The sequence below is a fragment of the Manacus candei genome, unplaced genomic scaffold (assembly GCF_025592945.1).
Source record: "Manacus candei isolate 608988 ecotype Guabito, Panama unplaced genomic scaffold, ASM2559294v1 h1tg000005l, whole genome shotgun sequence".
NCBI lineage: Eukaryota > Metazoa > Chordata > Aves > Passeriformes > Pipridae > Manacus > Manacus candei.
Genome location: NW_026138053.1, coordinates 1463722 through 1484147, shown reverse-complemented (window position 1 = coordinate 1484147; position 20426 = coordinate 1463722). Strand labels below are relative to the sequence as shown.

The window sequence follows — 20426 nt, the reverse complement described above, 5'->3', positions numbered from 1 at the left end:
AGGACAGTGCATGCTGACAGGACAGTGGGCTCCCGCGGTGCCACCGGGCACATCTTGCTGGGAAACCGTATTTCTCACCATGTCCCCGTGCAACGGGGCTGTCCCTGCAGCCAGCCCCTGTCCCCGTCCCCACCCCGGGCACCGTCCGCACCCTTACCCAGCACTTTAACTCCAGCGGTGTTTGCCGTGCCTGCAGCCCCAGCCCCCCCAGCCCCCAGACACTGCCGCTGAGCAGGGGTGGCCTCGGGGACCCTGTCCCCGTGCCAGGCGTGGGCACGGTGGGCAGCCTCCCCCCCCCAACACGCCATCTAAGTTATTTATATCAAAGAGAGCAAAGGTTTATTTTTGTAGTTTGTACAGGCGGTAGTGGGGACTGAAGGTTTATTTTTAAAGAGTAAATATATATATTATATATAAATTACCTGCTGTGTCCGACCCTTTCTCCTGGCGGGTACAGCTGGAGTGGGGGTTTGTGTGCTTGAGACAGACCCAGCTGTGTGTGCACACGCAATGTGGGGCGCAAGGGGGGTCGCACACTGTGTGTAAGAGCGTGTGTGGCAGATGGGGGGCTGGCAGCCTGTGTCAGTATGTGTGTGTGTGTGTGTGTGTGTGTGTGTGTGTGTGTGTGTGTGTGTGTGTGTGTGTGTGTGTGTGTGGCCTGCTGGCAGGGCTTGCAAGGGGTTGGGGGGTGGGAGCCTGTGGTGTTGTGCAGAGATGCCCGTGCCGCCTTTCCCACTTGTCCCCCTCCCAAGCCCCCGGGGGTCCGTGTCCCTGCCCGGGCAGGTGCTGGAGCTCTCCCGCTGCACCATGGCCCCGCTGCCGTGGGAGGGCAGCACGGCCCCGGGGAAGGGAGAGCTCATCCTGTGTCCCCATCCCGCAGGGACCCCTGCAGCCCTGCCACCCCTCGGCCACTGTATGGGCTGCCTGCCGTGCCCTCGTACCCATCCCATAGCCCAGCTCTACCCTGCCCCCAGTCCCTGCATCCCTTTTTGGGGTGACCTTGGCATCCTGCCCTGGCCTTGACGCCGCGGTATAGGACAAAGCACCTTATCGATGCTCTCGGCTGTGGCAGCATCAGTGCCCAGCCCCACAGCCTGCCCTGCTGCAGAGCCCCTGGCTGGGCTGGACAAAACTCGTTGCCCAGCCCCTACTTGGTGTGTGGCTCGAGGTGCCGGTGATGGTCACGGGGCCGTGTGCCGCGGCGGGGCCGGCAGAGGCGGGAGGGCACCCCACTGCCCTTTCTCAGAGCGTGGGCACGCCAGGCCGCTGCGATGCTCTCCACCTGTGGGGATGGGGAGAGGAATGGGGGCATTAAAACCCAAACCCCACCCTGCAGCCTGGGGCCCTGGAGTTGAGCCAGGATACCCCAAGAACTGGCAGCAGCTCACCGGGATGAGCAGATCCCGCTGGTTGTGGCTCTCCAGTGTCACCAGTTCGCTGGGTGCCAGCAAGGGCAGGCGCAGCTCCCGCACGGGCAGAGCAGCCACCTCAGGCACCGGCCGCTCCAGGACAGCCTGACAACAGCAGTGTGTGAGGGATAGGGCTGGTGGTGCCCTGGGCACTGGGGAAGGCAGGGGCTTAGGGGGAGTGACACAGCTCCTGTGTCCATCACACAGCCCTGGGACAGGGTGCCTGGGTTCCCAGCGTGGGCACCCCTGGGTGGTTGCTGCTGCGTTACACTCACCGAGCTGACGTGTGCCCACTCCCGCACAGCCTGCACCAGGTCCAGCTCATCCACGGCCAGGCGGTCGCTGCGCAGCACCCGCGCCAGCACCACATCCGAGAGCTCACGGAAGCCCTGTGTCTGCACCACTGCCTGCCAGCACAGCACAGCACCAGGGCACTGGAACCACAACCCCACACAACCACCACCCCGGCAATGGGCCATCCGACCCATCCTGGTGCCATCCCTGCCTGGCACCCCAGCATCTCCTCCCCCCAGACCTCAATCCTCTGGCACCCCAGTACCCCCAGCCTGCCTCTGCCTGACACCCGGCATCTTCTCTCCAAATACCATTTGCTCCTTTTCCCATCCTCCAGGCACCCCATTCTTAGGGGCCCAGCTCCCTTGCCTCATGCTGTGACCCACAATGTTCTCCATGCCAGGTGCCCCCCAAGCCCTGGGGTACCCTGCACCATGCTCCCCCATCACCTGGTGCCGTACCGCAGTGCAGCCCTCGATGAAGGCCAGGCAGTGCTGCTGGAGGTCTGTCTGCCCATAGGCCACCGCAGCCTGTGGGACAACACAGACACCTGCAAGTCTGGGGTCTGGGGCAGGAGGGACCCCCCGTCAAAGCCCTACAGAGACATGGGCACTCTCAGGGACCCAGGTGAGGTGAACATCCCTGTGTGTGGGTACCATGGTGAGGGTGTGGGGAGGAAGGGGACCTTCTGGCCTGCCCCAAGACAAAGGGTTTTTTTGGTCATCCGGCCCCACCATCAGACGTTATTTTCCACTGCTGCTCAGAAAGATCACCCAGCCCACAGTGGGGGAGAAGCCCTGGTGTTTCTCTCACAAGGTCACTCTGTGGGCACGTGGGACCACCAGTCCCCAGTGCTCCTTGTGCGGGCACAGGGCCAGCTTAAAGCCCCCCCACAAGTGCCATATGCCCTGGTGCCAGCTCCAGCCTGACCCATAGCTGCCATCCCCCACTGCAGCAGGAATTTGGGGTGCTCTCATTTCCCCCAGCCCTACTGAGCAATGCTTGTCCCAGGGCTGGCACTGCCCTGGGCACCAGGAGGGCATGTCCCCATCCCCCCGTGGTGGCACCCCCTGTGTGCAGGGTATTTGGGACCAGCACAGGCAGGGTGAACATCACCTCCCCCTCCACCACAGCAGGGGACCAGCACTGACGCAAGTGGAGATGGAAGATGAGCTGTTTTTTTCAGGTTTGTTTTGTTCTGGGGTTTTGGGGTTTCTTGTTTTGTTTCCTCCAGGCCAGTTTTAGCTCTGTTTATGCCACGGTGGTCTGGCGTCTCATCTGGCTGGAGCTCTGTGCTCTGGGGCAGGCACCTCACTCCAAGAGGATCCCTTCAGCTTGTGGGAGATGAAACAAATCCCCTTTCTCTGGGGAACAGCCTTCATCCTACCAAGGAGCATGGCAGAGCCATTAGGACCTCCCTAAGGCTGTTTTTAGGTGCCCTAACTCTCAGCAGGGGTTTTGGGACTGGCTCCCAGAAACCCAGTGACTCCCCATTTCATGCAGATGATGGCAAGGCCCTGGCACTGGGCAGTTCTGGCCAGCCCTGCTCAGGGCAGTGTGAGGACATTTCTCTGACAGGCTCTGGTGGCCCCAGTGTCTCTTGTAGCCCTGGTAAAATGTGCCTGAGAGCTGGCAGGGCAGCTTATGGGCCAAATCTGGGGAGACAGTGGTAGCCCCACCATCCAGCCAACAGCAGGAGGGTCAGGCCTGCTCCTGCCTCAAATTCTATGGTTATTTTTAAGCTTTTTTGACACTACTGGTGTCACTCTTACCTGCAGGGCCTCGCAGACCTGCTCCACGCTCAGAGTGTCCTTGATGAACTTGACGCAGAGCTGGAAGGCAGACAGGGAAAGGGTTGGCAGAGCAGGGACCCAACCCTGCCATCCCCACATGCAACTCTCAGCATCCCATGAGTCCTCAGGACATGGGACATGGGGCAGAGGCACTTCCAGCCCCCCCAGGGTTTCATAAGATAGCAGTGGGCTGTGGGATGAGGTCTTGCAGCATGGCTGTGGGCAGACAGCTCGACCACTGATTAAGCCAGGACCAAGCTTGATTTGACCAAACCCAGCCAACCTGATAGCCCCAGGTGGGTCCCATCACCCTGTCAACAAACAGCAGTCATGTTCTGTCACAGGGGACAATCCTAGTGCCAGATGCAGTGCATTAGGCGTTCCCAGCTTTAACTCGGCCCTGCCTGTCAGCTGTGCTCTGCCTGTGACTCCTGGGGGACTCCTCCGGTATCCCACACGAGTGATGCAGGTTGGATGCAGCCAGACCTGCACATTTACCAGCAAGTGGGACCTCACTCCTGCCCATCTCAGCTGCCTGGCAGAGAGAGTCCCTGGGAAACCCAAGGGGATGTCACATGCAGGGAGAAGTCAGCTGGGGCAGAAGGGCCCTGAGTCATTGGCAGGAGGGACATGATGTCATCCTGCATCTAGGGACACAGTCACAGGCTTCCCCAGCTGTCCTTGGTCAGCCCTCTTTCCCCTCCTCATGGTTCTCCCCACTACAGGTCACCCCCCCTGAGGATGCATTTGTTGGGTGATGGGGTGTGAACTGTGTGGCTGGAGCACTGGGTCCCCCTTTTTTTCAACACCCCTTAAGCTGTTTGACAGCTCCGTGCCACATCGGAACTTTGCCCCCACAGGGTGATGGGGCAGGTCCCATCCCACCACCCTGGCACACAGCAGCCCGCAGTTCCTAAGCTCCTGAGGTCCTTCCAGAGCATGGTGGGAAGGGAGGGGAAGTCCTGGCCCGAGGCAGCAGGTCACGCGTTCAGCCCGCTGTAATTCAGGAATCAGCCTGATGACGTGGCCTGGCCTCCCTCCCCAACACCGAGCTGCTCCAGCTCCCTGCCCCCTCCTCATCCGGCTCACACCCCTCCTCTTTGCTCCCTGCTGTCCTCCCAGAACTTTCCCACCCAAAGCAGCATCCCCCTGGCAGCACCACAGCCGGGGTGCTGACTGCCCCCAAGGGTCGGGGCTTTCTTTACTGCATCACTCTGTCAGATGACCAGAGAGAAATCGTGGGCAACGGCACGGGGGCTTTCCTGCTGCCCTTTGCTGTGTGGGAGATGTGAAACCCCACAGTCTTCCCCATGATTTCCCAGGATTCCCCTGCGGGATTTCTGGACAGTGGTGCACCCCCTCAAGGGGGATCCCCTTCCAGGATCAAAAAGCAGGACTGAGCCTGCATTGGACCTGAGTGATGCACCACAGTGCTTTCCTCAGAGCCACCTCCAGCCACCAGCCATGCAGGGACCATCCTGGGGTGCTCCCCAGCACGGGGACACTCAGACACCACCACCCCCACTCTAAACAGGGCTGTACCTTGCACAGGTCCTGCAAGCCATATTCCACCGATGAGGTCAGCACCTCCAGTGCCTGCAGGCAAAAGGATCTTGTGAGAATCAGCATGCAGGGCCATGAATGGGCACAGCAACCCAAGGGTTTGTGTGCTCCTGCCCCCATGGGAGCTCCCAGGTGGGGCATGGGGGGTAAGGCTGCCACATGCAGGCAAATTTAAGTCTCCTGCTGTAGTGTCCCCACTCCCAGCATCCAGGCTGTGCACAGCCAGCTGTTCCAAGGCTGGGACAAGGTGCTCTGGACACCCCACTCTGCTGGGCTGAGACCTCACACACTCATTGCACTGCTAGCCAGCCAGAAAGTACCATGCAGAACATCCTCCAACTTTGGCACACCAAGATCTGCAAAGCACCCCCTACTCCTGCATCCTCCCGTTGTCCCTCCCGTGCCCACAGTCCCCACCAGCCCCATCCCCACTCACGATGTGGTTGTTGAGGGTGACACTGTTGGTGTAGAGGAACTCGATGACAGCCAGGAAGACCTCAGGCTGCACGTTGCCCAGGATGAAGGGGCCCTGGGCTGGGACACTGCTGGAGGAGTCCTGGTTGCCCACTGGCACCTGGGCGAGCATCCCCTGGAAAGCCTGACAGCGGCACGCCAGCACACAGCGGTGAGCAAACACCTTCTGCTGCTCCGGGCCCACCACAAACGTCACATCACTGCAGGGAGAGGGGACCGTGAGGGATGGGGTGCCTGGAAAGCAAGGGCACGGGATGCCCTGGGCTGGGACAGGGCACACATGAAGGGACCTGCTGAGTGCCCATCCCAGCGGGGTAGCACCCTTTAATTTTAATTCAGGTGCTTTTAATGCTGTGTCCCAGCAGGGGTACAGAGGGGACCTTGTTGGCGGCTCCTTGCAGCCACCTGAATGCTGCAGGCAAGGTGAGACAGGTCCTCTGGAAAGCACAGAGAGCCACAGGTACTGGCAGAGACAGCCCTGAGTGCCAGCACTGAGCAGGGCAGAGAAGGGCCAGAGACAGCTGGAGAAAGTGACTTTCTCCTTTGGCACAGCAGAGCCGAGGAAAGTGTGGCTGTCACCAGGATCAGCCTCCTTGACTCATGGGAACTGACTCATTGTTCCAGGAATGTGAAGCCTCCAGCATTGCTGCCGGCGGGGCTGGCACTGGCCCTCCCCAGGCCTGTGGGACACACTGGGGTACAAGGAACATCTTGTTGTCCTGGTCCCCTTCAACTCCCTAGAAAGGTTCCCCAGCTCCATGGCCCCAGGAAAGGGGGGCAAGATCAGGGGAAAGGGAACTGGCAAAGGGTACGGAGTCTCCAGCCTGTGAGCACCTGTGGCCACAGCCCATCCATCCCCTTGTTCCTCCCTCCGTCCCAGCAGGCCAGTGAGGAGAAGACATGCCACCCAAACTCTAGCTGCCGTGAGGACATGCACAAACTCATGGCCCAACCCTCAGAGTGTCCCACGGGGAAGTGGATGTGCCAACCATCCTCAGGTCATTCCAAGTGTCCATCAGGAGACACACAGCTGGGGCATGCTGGGTGATGTGACCAGAGCCCAACAGGTCCTCCATGACTGTTACTGCAAGGGAGACCACGATAAACCAAGTAGGCCAAGAAGGGTGCAGGATGCAGGCTGTGACATGTGGGATGCAAGCTGCAATTATGGCATGCAAGGTCTGGGACGCAGGACAGGCTGCAGGATGTAGAACGAAGGTGCAGGGCGCAGGCTGAAGGAGGAAGGATGCAGGATGAAGTAGATGTATGCAGAGCACAGATTACAGGCTACAGGATGCAGAATGAAGGAAGGCTGCAGGATGCAGGATGAGGGGTGTGATATGCAAGACGTGAGCAGCAGGACAAGGGTTGGGGATGACCAGGCACTGACGGCTGCTTCCCCACTGCCCGACGCTGTGGCTGGGGAGTTTTCACTGGGATTTCTATTCTAAGTGGCCAAAACTTTCAGCAGAGATGGGGGTTTCCTCAGATAGCTCTGGAATTTGTGCCAGACCTCAGCAGGAAGTAGGTGAAGATGACCACAACCAGGCAGGACATACCATGCAGGTAAGGGACAGCCAAGGCAGCAGCTCTCCACGCTGGAAGGAGGTGGTAGGGACAGCCAGGCTGTGACTTGCCCCCTGGGGTGTGGGGAAGTTGGAAGTAAAGCACCAGGGTGGGAAAGGAGCTGAGCACAGGATGCTGCCCCTGGGGAGCACAGCGAATACCCCCACTCCTGGCAAGGGCAGGAGCCCCAGCATGGGATTTATGCTGGGACACTGCCACACCCTGTTGGCACCACGGCTGGGGATAGAGGGGGTCTGGGCACACGTGGGGACTTTCCCTCCTCCAGGCAGACCGTGGCTGTCCCGGGGGAAGAGGCTATACCGGGGCAGCCATGCGGGACAAGACATGGCTGCACAAGCCATGCGGGATCACCCACGGCGTGCACAGGCCGTGCTGGCCCCACCAGCTGGCCCGGGGGTCCCTGAGCGGCCCCGCAGGCCCCAAACCCCCCAGCAGCGCTCGGGGCCGCAGGAAAACAGCACCGAGCAGGCAGCGGGGGGCTCCGGCGTGGCTGGGGGGGCGGCGGCGGCCCCCCCGGCCCCTCACCTGAACTGGGGGTTGTTGACCAGGGAGCGCAGGGCGCTGGTGAAGGCGGACACGTCGCCCTGCAGCCGCGCCGAGCAGGGCCCGGCCATGGGCGGCCGCGGGGAGGGACGGAGGGAAGGAGGGAAGGAGGGAGGGCGGCGGAAGGAGGCTCTGGGAGCTGGAGGGAGGCTGGAGGGAGGCTGGTCTGGCCCGGCCGGCCCGGGGAGGCCGCGGGGAGGAAGCCAACACGTGGCGTTTGTATGACACGGCCCATTGCTAGGGAAACCTTGGCAGGCAGCGGCGGGGCTGGGAGGCTGGGCTGCGGGGGAGGCGGCGGGGGGAGCGAGGGGACAGCGAGAGCCCACCCGTGCCGCGGGGGCAGCTCTGCGTGGCGTTTGCCGGATGGGGAGAGCAGGGCTGCGGCTTGCTCTGAGTGGAATTCCCTGCTGTGTTTCGTGGTACGGCTCTAGCATGCCTGGCACGGGGGCCCTGCCCCTTCCAGCCGGTGGGTTTGGTGCACAAGGAGCCTGTGGATGGGGCAGATGGGGGTGAAGGGAGGCAGGCAGCTGGGGTTTTGGAAGAGGCAGCACAGGCGCAGGTTAAATGCACAGAGATCACCTCCACCTGCAGAGCCTCCATGGAAAGCCGCGGAGCATGGCTGGGCCCCCAGCACTGGAGCCCAGCAAGGAGAACTGCTCCCTGAAATGGCAAAAGCCTTCTCTCCTCTGATGTTCATGGCCAGAGCCCTGCAGCTCTCATGTCTGCTTAGGACACAAGGGATCGATCACAGGCAGAAAAAAGCATCACCAGTCTCATAGAAAGGCTTGGATTGGAAGGGACCACCCATCTAGTTTCAACCCCCCTGCCACAGGCAGGGATGCCACCCACTAGATCAGGTTGCTTACATAAGCCAAACTGAGTGCCATGCCAGGGGATGGCCTGTCCCCTTCCTTCCAAGTCTGGCTGGCCCCAAGCAGCCCAAGGAGAGGAATGCAGAGGGATTGCCCATGGAGGAATCCACCTTTGTCAGCAGGTGGTGTGAGGGAGAGGCAGGAGAGGGGCCTGGAGCAGTACCCCAAGGGAGCAGGGTCCAGCTGGCAACGTGCTTGGCAGCACTAGTCAGCGGCAGGCTATAAATACCTCTGACAGGAGATAGAAACACAAAAGCCGTCTCCACTTTCCTCAAATAGCTCGGCAGCCGGGCCAGACAAAGGCACATTGATGGAGCAGCCGTGGCGTACCAGCTGGGCTGGGCTCCGCTGGCGGAGAGAAACCCTGCTCAGGGTTGGGAGCCCCCAGTGACCTGCCCCCAGACATTACAGCAGCAGAGTCCCTAGCACGTGGCAGGGCTGGGCTCCCTCCCATCCCTGGAACTGTTCAAGGCCAGATTGGATGGGGCCCTGAGCAACCTGGTCTAGTGGGTGGCATCCTTGCCCATGGCAGTGAAGTTGGAATGAGATGATCTTTAAGGCCCCTTCCAACACAGCCCATTCTGTGATTCTATGATTCAATGTGTGACCACTCACCCACACACTCTCCTTTGGTACCATGGGGGGATAGGCACATGAAGGATGCAAATCTTTGGGTAAAATCAAGCTGTTGGAGGTCCCAGCCCCAGTGCATCCCATAGTTGGGGTGCAAAGTGGTGATCACAGTGGCTGTTCTCCACCCCCTGTCTTTTCTTGCACATCCAACACCAGCCAGCATTTTTCAGGGTTGGCAAGGAGATCTGGAGAGCACCTGCCTGTCCCTGTGCTAGCATAGCTGAAAATGCAGAGAGGGCAGGAGCAAAGTGGGACAGGGCTGTCCAGGGACCAGGAAACAAGGAGTTACAGAAGCCGCACCCCAGAGCAGCCCTGGAGAGCTACAGTGTCACATAGCAACACTTCATGATCCAGGAGCACAACAGGTTTAGCCCTCCTCTCGGCAACTTGCAAGATAAAGATTGGTCCTGGGCAGCGACATCGACCAGAGACAAGTCCCCTGGGTTTACTCCAGCAGGTCAGAAGTAGGGCTAAGGGTAAGTGTGGGATCAGATGCAGACAGGAGAGCTGGGGAAGGAGCTGCTCACCTGTGCCAGGAGGAAAAGCAGAGGGCTGGGTGGACTGTTCATGGCTGTGCTGAATCAGCCCCAGCTGGCCAAAGCTGATGGGCATGGAGGTGTGGAGATGGGAAGGCAGCTGCCGTGGACCTCCCAGCCTCTCTGTATCTTGCCCCACAGGGACTCACATGCCAGGAGGTGTGAGATTGGCAGAGGGCAGGGAGAAGTGAAGCAGAGAGGCAGTGGGATGGCAGAGAGGCTATGGGACACCTGCCTCCCCCTGACACTCAGAGCCTCATCTCCTTTCCAGGCCACTCACATGGCTGAGCAGCCTTGCCCAGAGATGGCCCTGCCAGCCCAGGTGATGGCTGCAGACAACACTGAAGCCTCTCCACTCCATGCCACACGCCGTGGCTCCCAGCCCCCAGCCCGGGGCTCCGAGGAAGGCAAACCACCACTCCTGCTCTCCCGCCGCAACTCGGTCCTCAGCCGCCGCAGCTCATTCGGGGTGGTCCCGGGCAGCAGGCGCCCCTCCATTGGCCCTTGGATGTTCCACAGACGTGTTAGCTTCTCTGGGCTCCCCCTTTTCCAGCCCATCCTCAAGACCTGCCTCAAAAACACTTATAGGATGGGGCCAGAGGAAGGCTGCAAGTTCAACGTGGGGCAGGTGCAGCGGATGCTGGAGGGGGCCCTGGCCAGTGCCCTAGGGACCACTGTCTACAGCCCTCAGGGCAGTGCCCCACTAGCCCAGAGCGTGGTTGAGCTGCTGCAGCACCGGGCTAAGGAGGTAGTGCCACCCCGCTACAAGCTGGTCTGCCATGTGGTGCTGGGCCAGCAGGGCCAGCAGAGCCTGTTGGTGGCCAGCCGGGCACTGTGGGACCCTGACACTGACAGCTTTGCCTCCGCCACCTTCTCCAACGCCTCCCTCTTCGCTGTGGCCACAGTGCATGGGGTCTACTTTGAGTAGCATGTGCCTTTCCCTCCACCCAGTCTTGTAGAGCTGTAGGGAAAGAGCAGCTGAAATAAAGAGGTTTTGTCCATCTGTGGCTCATACCTGCAATCTTTGGCCATGATATGTGCGTGGAGCAAGAGAGGGATGCTCACTCCAACCTCAGCTCACACCCACACTATAGCTCCCACTACTGTGGTTTGCAAAAAGACCCAAGTGGCAGCAAACACAACCCAAAAAAACAGGCAATGGCCCAAGGCTGTTGGAGCAGCCCAGGCTGCTTCCCACAGCACAAGCTGCTCCCAGGCAGATTGATTACACAGATCACCTTCAAAGCAAGCTCACAGGGCTCTTTCCTGGCTTCATGCCCAGCTCATATCCCATCACACAAGGTGTCATAGTGCAAGGACCCAGGCAACTCCTGCACCACCTAAGTCATAACTCCTCTGCCTTCTGCAGCTCAGCAGAATGAGAAGGGCAGATGGGTTGGTCCAAGTGCTGAGGGAATTGGAATGAGTTTGGCAGCAGCAAGAACCAGCTGAGGCAGCTCCAGGTCTCCAACTGGCAACAGCAAGAGCTAACTTTGCCCTTCCTGCCAGCCCCCCAAAAGCAGTGGAGGTACCACATGGACTCCTCCTTGCACCCTTCCTCCCTGCATCCCTGACCTTGTCCCCCAGCAGTGAGTGGCAAGAAAGGTTATCCCTGGCAGGCAAAAGCAGCCCTAGAGCAAGGATGATGCTGAAGCCTTTTGTGACTCCAGGTTCAGACAAGGCAGACACAGTTTGCCCTTAAACAAGTTTTTATTGAGGTGAGTCAGGGAGAGGGTAGCTGCACACAGACAGACCAACAGGAAAATAAATAATTCCATATAAATAAGATACATAAATAGTCCCACATGGCAGAGACTGCCTTGAAATAAGAAACTACCCTGGGTCCCAACAAGATGAGGGCTTCTCCAGGAAAGTCCTCAGATCCCATCCCCCCCTTTAATCAAACCTCAAGTTGTACCAGACAATTCACAATTTGGAAACAGACAGGACACAGTTGGGCCCAGCACAACACCCTCCTTAGTGTAGCAGTTGTGGAGTGGCACACACCAGCCCACAGAGCCCCTGGCAGGGCAGGCATCACCCTTCACACCCCTTGTCCACCCCAGAAAGGGGCTTTTTCTACCCCACAGCACCCAAGGCTTGAAGTCAAGGCTGTGCCAGTCCTCTCCAGGCTATGCAGAAGGTCTGTGCAACTGGTGCATCACCCTGGGCAGGCCAGGGCAGCCTGAGCTCCCACCACAGGCAGTTGCCAGCCCCAAACAAGACACAACCGGCCCCAAACCTGGCTGCAGGACACTCACCCACCACCACCTCCCTGTACCACCCCAGTCCACTCCATCAAGATCAGCACAATGAGAGCGGGAGCTGGAGATGGAAAGACAGAGATTGCCCAGAGCCAGGGAACAGCAAGGATATCCAGACCTGCTGCTGGAACCACATCCACATCTTAGTCCAGAGTCCAGCTGAACACCAGGATACAGAGTGCCCAGCTGGGCAGCCAGCACCACAACATACCTCCCATCCCATGGGAGGGCAGGGGGGAGACCTCTATGTGCAGAGAAGGTCCCCCAGGGTCCCATGCTAAGCCTCAGCCCATTCTTGGAGGAGCTTGAGGATGTATCTGAGGCGGTGGTGGAGCTCAGGAGAGCAGCCCAGCTCCTGGATACTGCACAGCTTGTAAGTGTAGGAGTTGCGCTCCCGGTTGATGTAGGTGACAAGGCAGGAGTGGTCAGGCTTGCTAATGATCACCTTGGTGTGGTCGTTATAGAAATTCACCTAGAAGACAGGTTGGGCTTGGTTTAACCCGTGCTTCCCACAGCATGTCGGGAGCCAAGAGGCAGCCACACTTCCTGCCTCAACCCGTTCCTCCTCCCCAACCTGCCTGGGAGCATCCCTGCTCCGTGCCCCGTGCCAGGAATGCGCCAGCTCCAGCACTGGGGCAGACAGAAGCATCCAGAAGCATCCAGCTGAAGCATCATGTCCCCCAGGAGCTGGGGAAGCTGCAACCAGCATCTCCAGGCACTGGAGAAGCATCTTGCACCCACAGCTGTTTTCACAGCTGGATTTTGCATTTGGGCTGTGGCAGACAAGATCTAATACAGGCCAGGAGACACCATCTGGCCTCTTCCTCACAAGGGTCTAGGCTTCTCCACTGTGCCCCACACATACCTGGAGGGTGCCATTGCTGAAGAGCATGAGCAAGGCTTGGTCAGTCTTCACCCACTGCAGGAGGAGCAGGGCCGGCTGCCCAAGGTCATCTATGCTGGGTAAGTCACCTCCCTTGGAGAGAAGGGTCTGCATAAGCCACTGGTCCCATACACAGGAGCACTTCCACCAGCACACACAGCACCAAACCTGGACACCCTCTCGGGGGGGTCCTCACTCCCAGGACACAACTCTGAGGCCACAGCCTGCAAGGAGGGAGTCCAACCAGCCCAAGCAGTGCGGTCAAGCCAAGACGCAACATCCAGCCCAGGGCCCCAGCACCCACCTTCATGAGATGCTGCTCCATGTAGGATGCAAAGTAGCGCAGGACAGTCATCTGTCCCTGCAGCTGCTCGGGGATGGCGGACACAGAGAACACCAGGTGTTTGCTGTTGGTCGGGTTGTAATGCACAGTCCTGAAGGGAGCACACCGTGAGCCTTGAGGACGTCCAGCACCAAACCCACCCTGGCACGGCCTCCCCATGGCCCCTTCCCACCCACAGGGCTTCGCCGGAGACAGACACCAGCCCCACTCCCACTGCTCACCTGCGGTTGGGGGAGAGCGTCATGTGCGTCCCGTTGTTGAAGAGGACCCCGATGCTGCGGTTGGAGAGCTGGTAGCCAAAGCCATACTTGTTGGAATAGTCCACCCACTTGCTCACCCAGACAAAGTGCTCGTGGCGGGCCAGGGAAGCCGGGTTTTTCTCCGCTGGTGGAGAGGAGGAGGTGAGCAGAGCAGGCAACCAGTCCCTCCCCACTTCACCTCCCCCAGAGGGGAGCAGACCCTTGCAGCAGGCTCTGGCACCATTTAAGGTGCTATTTGTACCCCAAATAGCAGCCATGCCTTCATCCCAAGGGGAAAAGGATGCACAGCACCCTATCCCATCCCAGAGCAGTCCAACCAGTTTACCTGGGGGCATGGAGGAGAGGCAGTTCCGCAGGAGCCGGACGGCTGACTCAATGATGGCAGAGGCAGTGATGCAGTCTTCAAAGGCTGCAGGGAGAAGATGACAGGCTGAGTCAGCCGGCCCCGCTATCAGCCAGGCAGGACAGGAAACCCAGGGCAGGCTGGGGTGGCCGGGGCAGGTGTTGCTCACCCTCACAGCTGCTGGCCATCGTTCCCCGGATGGAGGGGGACGCAGACTTGTGAGATGTCTCCTCCACCACTGTCTCCACGGGGCTGGAGCTGGCACTGCGGCAGGATACAGGCGTGGCCTGCAGAGAGACCTGGCTTTACCACTGTCCTGCCTGCTCCCCAAAAGAGGGGCACGCGTGGCCTCGGAAATGTTCTCACCTCATTCCCTTCCACAGTTTTATAGCTCATTTGCTGACAGATTGAGGTCTTCATCAGCCCAGTGACCAGCTTGGAGATGTCATCCTTGTCCTCCAAAGAGCCCTTCTTGGCTAAGAGAAGAGCAAGTGATGAGCACACTGCTGAGCATAGGGGATGGGGACATCTGGGACACCCCTCCCAGTAGTTCAGCTCTCCCTTATCTGATCCCATGCCCACGGTGGCAAGGATGGTCTCAAACAGCTGCCTCCCACTTTCACTTCCCAGTTCTCATGCTACACAGGGCTTTCAGGAGGAACTGCCCGTGGGTTGCCACGCAGCATCCGCTCTCCAGGCACACACCCATGCCAGGCCACCAGCACAAGAAGGGCTGGGCAAGCCCAGCTTGTGCTGTCCCCAGGCAGGGGGTCCACAGAGACCCATCAGGTCTCTGCAGGAGACAGAACACACTTCTCCCTGGGAAGAAGGGTCACCCAGAGCCTCCTTGGCAACTGCATGAACTTACCCTTAGGTTTCTTCTTCCCAAAGAGTGTCTTTGTGACTTTAGCAAACAGAGTCTTTGCAGGGTTTGGGGGACTCAGCTCTGGAGCCATCACGCAGCTGCTGGGAGGGAGTTTCTCAGGCGTGTAGCCCTGCAGAGAGGTCAAGGAAAAGGTTTGGTTTCCATAGGCCACATGCTCCAGGCAGAGCAGCTACCCTTGGCTGACCGCAGTCATTCACATCCCTCCTGACAGCCAGCTTGTGTTTCCGTCAAGCCTTGGAAGCATGACTGGCATCAGTACAGGAAACAACCCCCTGCTATAGCAACAAGGCAGCAGGAACACATCAAATCCCTCAGTTCCCCTGGCTGGCATTTGGGCAGGACAGCGGCTGCATCCTTTGAAGGACTGAGACTTGGGCTCCAAGGATAGCACCCTGCACAGCCCAAAAAGCCTCATCTGCCTCATCCCACGTGGAGAAAGGTCCCTTGACCCAGATCCCCACACACTCACCTTGAAGAACTCATGGTCCAAAATCTCCTCAAGGGTGAGGCGGTCCTGGGGGTTGCGTCTGAGGATGCCAGCGATGAGATGCTTTGCAGGCAGGGAGAGGAAGGCAGGGAGGGTGTATTCCACCTGCTTGATGCACCTGTAGGTCTCCTTGAGGTCAGAGGTCTCGAAGGGAGGGTTCCCACACAGCAGGGTGTACCTGGGAGGGGACATGCATGCCACTGTCACATCCCCACCAGGCCTGTGACTCAGCAGCACTTAAAGCAAGGAAGTTATTGGCATTTGGTTGGCCACACCTGGCTGAGAGCACCACTTCCAGCCTGGACAGCCACGCTCACATCCGGCCACACTTCCTCCTAGCAACTGCTCAGAGCAACAGGCAGGGAGCCTCAGGGAAGGACAGAGGGCTGATAAGCAAAGGCTACCGTCTGCCACTGTTGCTCCCACCCCCGTGTGGCTGCCGGGGGGGGGGGGAAACGGAGCAGGAAGCTTACAGGCAGCAACCAGGCAAGGGGCTGGATGTGCCGAGGTAGCACAGCAATTGCTCTCTGAGCAAACAGAGCAGCAGCCACAGAGATTTTCCGTTGTTTATCAGGTTCACGGTGCGGTCAAGCCTGCTTTGAATTGGAGCCGAGTGCGGCACGAGCGCGCCTGCCCCGTGCAGGTCCTGCTTGCACAGTCCCCACGCAGCATCCCGGGATGGCTGGCAGCACCTGCTCCAAAGCAGGGCCAGGCAGGATCCAGCCAGTCGCTCCCCTCCCCCTGCCTTGCAGCAGCCACTGTGGAGCCACAAGGCAAAGCACAAGAAAACTTCCTCATCGGGCTGCCCACAGCCTGGCTGTGCCCCCACCCCAGGCAGGGTGCCCAGACCCCTCCCCACACAGCAGCACAGACTTACATGACACAGCCCAGAGACCACACGTCCGACTCTGGCCCGTGGCCCTGCCTCAGCAGCACTTCTGGGGCCAGGTAGTTGGGGGTCCCACATATTGTCCTGTGGGGCAGAGCACCAGATCAGTGCATGCTCTGCATCCCCTCACAGACAGCCTCCCCCCACTCCAAGCCCTGGGATTTAGCTTGCAGCCTGTCCTCCCCGATCCATTTTGCTCTTTGTGGCCCAGAGTCCCCCTCTATCTACAAGGAGTCCCATACAGACTCCCTCCTCTCCAGCTCCCGGGGGTCAGGAGCAGCTGCTCCTGGGGAGCCGTTGGGAAGAGGCTGTCCCAGAGCCGAGGAGGAACAGAGCCTTTGTGTCCCAGCCTGTGCAGCCGGCACGGCAGCCGGGCAGGCACAATAGTAATAGTCAACACATTGTTCTCCCCGACGGCTGCAAGCTCACTCCTCGAGGAGCCACAAAGCCCCCAGCCCCCTCGCCTTGCCTGCAGCTGGAGCAGGAATAGCTCCCTCACTCCAGGAAGGGTGCCCTAAGGCTTCCTCTCCCCAGGCCAGGAGGGACCACTCAACCCTCCACTCTCCCGGGAAGCCACAAGAGAAAGAAGAGTGAAGCCCCAGAGGACGCTGTAATAGGAAAATCTCAAACTTACTTTTTCTTCTGGTCAGAGACATCCTGGCAAGCAGCCAGCCCAAAGTCCCCCACTTTCAGCTCCATGTTTTCATTGATGAAGAAGTTGCCTGCAAGTCAAGGGCGATGCGTCACCACAAGTCCCTCAGGGACAGCTTGCTCCCCACACAGCACTGTGCCCCAACCACAGCACTCACCAAGCTTCAGGTCTCTGTGCAGGATGCCCTTGAGGTGAAGATATTTCAAGCCTGAGATGATCTGTTTGAGGTAATATCGCACTTCGGGCTCCAGCAGAGTATGGCGGGCCTTCCAGATATGGGCCAGGGACTGCAGAGGGAGAGAAGGCAGCTTGTGATTGCAGGCAGCGAGAACAAGCAGCCCTGCTGACTAGGCATGGGGCAGGCAGGGTCAAAGCCAGTTCTTCCAGAAGGTGCACATTCACAAATAATCCTTCTTTCACAGCCATGACCTCAGCAAACTCCCCGCACAAGGCTGAGGTTGCTCAGCAAAGCCAGGGAACCACTGGATTTATGGTGGCCCCAGCATGAGCAGGCAGTCCAAGTAGGACAGGCAGCTGATGGAGTGCCCAGTGCTGTGCAAAATCTCACGGCTTATGGTGAGCTCAGAGGGTGTGACAGAGCACACAGCTTAGGAGCAGGGGAGTGCTACAAAAACACCTCAGATAAGACCTGCTCCAACCAGCTATAGCTGTTTAAGGGATCCTTTGACAAGGAGGCCACACCAGCACTGACCTTCCTACTGCAGTGCTCCAGGAAGATGTAGATGCTCTCTGAGTCCTCAAAGTAGTGGGAGAACTTGACGATGTGCTTATGGTGCAAGTCTCGGTGCAGTTCGATCTCATTGGTGATCTGAAAGAGAGCAGCAGCACCAGTTGAAAATTGTGAGCAGGTGAGCACAGAGCCCCTGCTGCCCCCCCACCTGCCCAGCACCCCACCAGCCCCACGGCACCCACCTTCTCCCTCTGGTGGGGTTTCGCCACCCGGCTGTGTGGAATGACCTTCACGGCATAGGTTTTGTTGCTGGAGAGGTCCGTCATTTCATAGCATCGTGCAAACCCGCCCTGCAAGGGGAGACGTGGTTATGGATGGGTGAGAGATAGCTCTTTACCCCTGCCTGCTTGCAAGCCTCCTCCTCCCCCATTCCCTGGCAGCACAGCCCGGCAAGCGTCACACGCTCCCTCCTGCTGCGTCGCCCACTAAGATCTGAACTGTGATGCTCTCAACCGGGCATTTTCTTCACCCAGTTCTTGTAAAACCTCCAGGGCATTTTTCCTCCCTCCCACTATGGCCGGACTTTGCATCTTTCCACATGACGGATCAACCTGGAAAGTCCTGCGCAGGGCAGGAAGCCCGGGGACCGGAGGCCACCGAAAGGCAGCCCCATGGAGACAGGTTTTTCCTGCCGTGATGTCACCCTGCAATCTGCACACTCAGCCGCCGAGCCCGCCCGGGCTGGGCTGGGAACCGGCACCCACCTCCTACACACGCCGCTGGCAGCCAGGAGAAAAGTTGCGCGCGCGGCCCCTGGGAACCGGGGCACCCGCCGGCCCACGCACACCCCGCGGGGCGCCCCGAAACCGATGCGGCTCCGATAGCCGGCGAGGCACGAAGCCAGGCCGGGTGATTCAGTGCTTCCAGCGCTGCTGCGGGCCCGCCGCGAGGGGCGGGGAGGGTGGGGGCGGCGGGCGGCAGCCGGGGGGCTGCGTTCATCCCCGGGCCACCCGGGGTGCGGGTCGGGCAGGCGCGGCAGCCCCGGCCCCTCCCCGCGCCCGCACCGGGCGACGGCTCCCGGCCCAGCTCAACCCGGGGCGGCCGGTGCCCTCCGCGGCGGCTCGCCCTCCTCTCCCCCATTCCCGGTACCTTTCCCAGCAGGCGGCCCTTGCAGTAGGAGCGGCCGGAGATCGGGTCGGTGACGATGCGGGTGGTCTCGGCCGCGCGGGGCGGCGGCGCCGGGGCGGGCGCGGGCCGTGCGGGGAGGCAGGCGGCGGAGAAGGGGGGGAAAAGGCCGGCGGACTCCATGGCGGGCGCCGGGGGAATGAGGAGATGTCCCGGGGGCTCCGCCGGCCCCGCGCACGTGGCCCCGCCGCCGCTGGCGCCCCGGGAATCCCGCCGCCTTTATCAATGGGAGCGATGACGTCACATGCGGAGCCCCGCCCCGGACGGCCCCGCCCCGCCCTTAAAGGGGCCGCAGCACCGGGGAGGGGGGCGGGGCTGCAGCACCGGGCCGCAGAGATTCATTGGTGCATCTTTGAAGGCCGTGTCCCGGGGCAATGGAGCCCGGCCAGGGTCCTGCTGCATCCACCTCTCAGGAGCCCTCCCGTACACACACAGTGACCCCCCCTATACACAGTGACACCCCCACACACACACATTGACACCCCTCATACACACACACAGTAACACCCCCTCCATACACACACAGTGACACCCCCCAGCACAGAGTCCCCCCTGCAGATTCATCCTCCCTCCTACATACAGAGACACCCACAGACATACAACCCCCACCTTGACTCAGGGTTCCCCTACAGTCACACCGAGACCCCACAGACACACAGAGCCCCCTCCTCAGCTCCTTCCCCTGTTCTGCCAGGACACGCAGAGCCCCCTCCTCATGCACATCTATAAATATACACACACACACACACTACCTGCTCACAGGATGTTTCCCCTCACGGCAGTGAGCAGCTTGTGTCACACAACCCCCTGGGGACTGAGGACCCCTCACCTACTCCCCGTGGAACAGCCGTGGCCAGGGTGGGATTTCAAAGCCCATGTGTTCACTGTGGGCCCTGACCTGCTCCCTCTTGTGACAAACCTGGATGCAGGCAAACACCCCCTAAGAGCCTTTCACTCTGTGCCAGGGGCCAGGGAGGAGGGGGTCAGAGCCCACCTCAGGTGGGGTGGTGGGGACACAGGGAAGATGAAGGGGAGCTCCCTGGCCAGGCTGTCCTTGGGTAGATGACCCTTGTCCACACTTTGCCCCTGCTCCAGCCCAGCCCTGTGCCCCAGTGCCCCTCAAACAGCCCTGAAAGGTCAGTCCCCTGCGGCTGCCTATGGTGGCCAGTCCAGGACTGTCCCACTGGGGACCACCATCCTTACCCCTCAGTGCCTGGGTACCCTGTCCTGGGGGCTCTGGCTGTGCTGGGTGTGCAGTGGTGGCCGGGCAAGGTGCCTGAGCGGTGCTGCTCTCTAATGGCCGTGACGGGGACACGCCTCTGTGTCACTCGAAACAGGTCATGAAAGGATTCTTGGCATTTCTCCTTCCCCACGGGCGTGGGAGCTGGCAGAGATGGCTGCAAACATACAGCTCCCACGAATCTGAAGCAGCAGCACTGCAAGAGCCCCTCAAAAGCAGATCCTGCTGCCCTTCCCCTGCTCATACCACACACAGGGCGACCGTCCCTTGCTTTGTTGCCTCCATTTCCCCTCATTGCAGCTCAGGGCTCTTGCCACTGATGCTCACTGTGTTCCTGAATATGCTGAGGGTTTTCCATGGGCACCTCTGAAAAACAGCCCCGTTTTTCCGAGCACATCCCCTTTCACCCCAGGGTACTGGGGAGGAATTAGCTCCCTGTGTTTTTCTGCAGAAAAGCTGATCAGACCTGCCTGCAGAGAGACAGGAAACAATCCATATCTGTCTGTTTTTTTCTCAGGTTTCCAGCTTTTGTAGGTGAAGCACGTTCAAACCCACCACCTGTCAGCAAACATGGTCCAGGAACAGGCAGGGATGCTGCT

At 60.0% G+C, this 20426-nt stretch overlaps 3 protein-coding genes across 4 annotated transcripts; 1 reads left to right on the top strand and 2 right to left on the bottom strand.

Moving 5' to 3' along the window:
* Window positions 1-445: 445 nt before the first annotated feature.
* BTBD19 (BTB domain containing 19) lies at window positions 446-7932 on the bottom strand. Of its 2 annotated transcripts, none has more exons than XM_051797609.1 (8): window positions 7646-7932; window positions 5496-5767; window positions 5039-5092; window positions 3476-3535; window positions 2165-2233; window positions 1685-1816; window positions 1389-1514; window positions 446-1282 (listed from the first exon to the last, which is right to left on the bottom strand). In XM_051797609.1, exons 1-8 carry the CDS (start codon window positions 7896-7898, stop codon window positions 1148-1150), a joined length of 1101 nt encoding a protein of 366 aa, XP_051653569.1. In that variant the 5' UTR covers window positions 7899-7932; the 3' UTR covers window positions 446-1147. The 2 variants fall into 2 exon arrangements, with proteins under 2 accessions (XP_051653569.1, XP_051653578.1); XM_051797618.1 differs by having other exon boundaries at window positions 5496-5733; window positions 7646-7833.
* A 2052-nt stretch (window positions 7933-9984) lies between these two features.
* Window positions 9985-10896, top strand: DYNLT4 (dynein light chain Tctex-type 4). Its single transcript, XM_051795428.1, has one exon. The coding sequence runs from the start codon at window positions 9985-9987 to the stop codon at window positions 10630-10632; it is 648 nt and encodes a 215-aa protein (XP_051651388.1). The 3' UTR covers window positions 10633-10896.
* A 508-nt stretch (window positions 10897-11404) lies between these two features.
* Window positions 11405-18803, bottom strand: PLK3 (polo like kinase 3). The gene is made up of 15 exons (XM_051797673.1): window positions 18552-18803; window positions 17645-17752; window positions 17424-17540; window positions 16869-16998; window positions 16694-16781; window positions 16048-16143; window positions 15153-15348; window positions 14666-14792; window positions 14164-14273; window positions 13967-14084; window positions 13780-13863; window positions 13416-13578; window positions 13156-13285; window positions 12834-12944; window positions 11405-12440 (listed from the first exon to the last, which is right to left on the bottom strand). The coding sequence occupies exons 1-15, from the start codon at window positions 18708-18710 to the stop codon at window positions 12246-12248; spliced, it is 1932 nt and encodes a 643-aa protein (XP_051653633.1). The 5' UTR covers window positions 18711-18803; the 3' UTR covers window positions 11405-12245.
* Between the last annotated feature and the right edge of the window lie 1623 nt (window positions 18804-20426).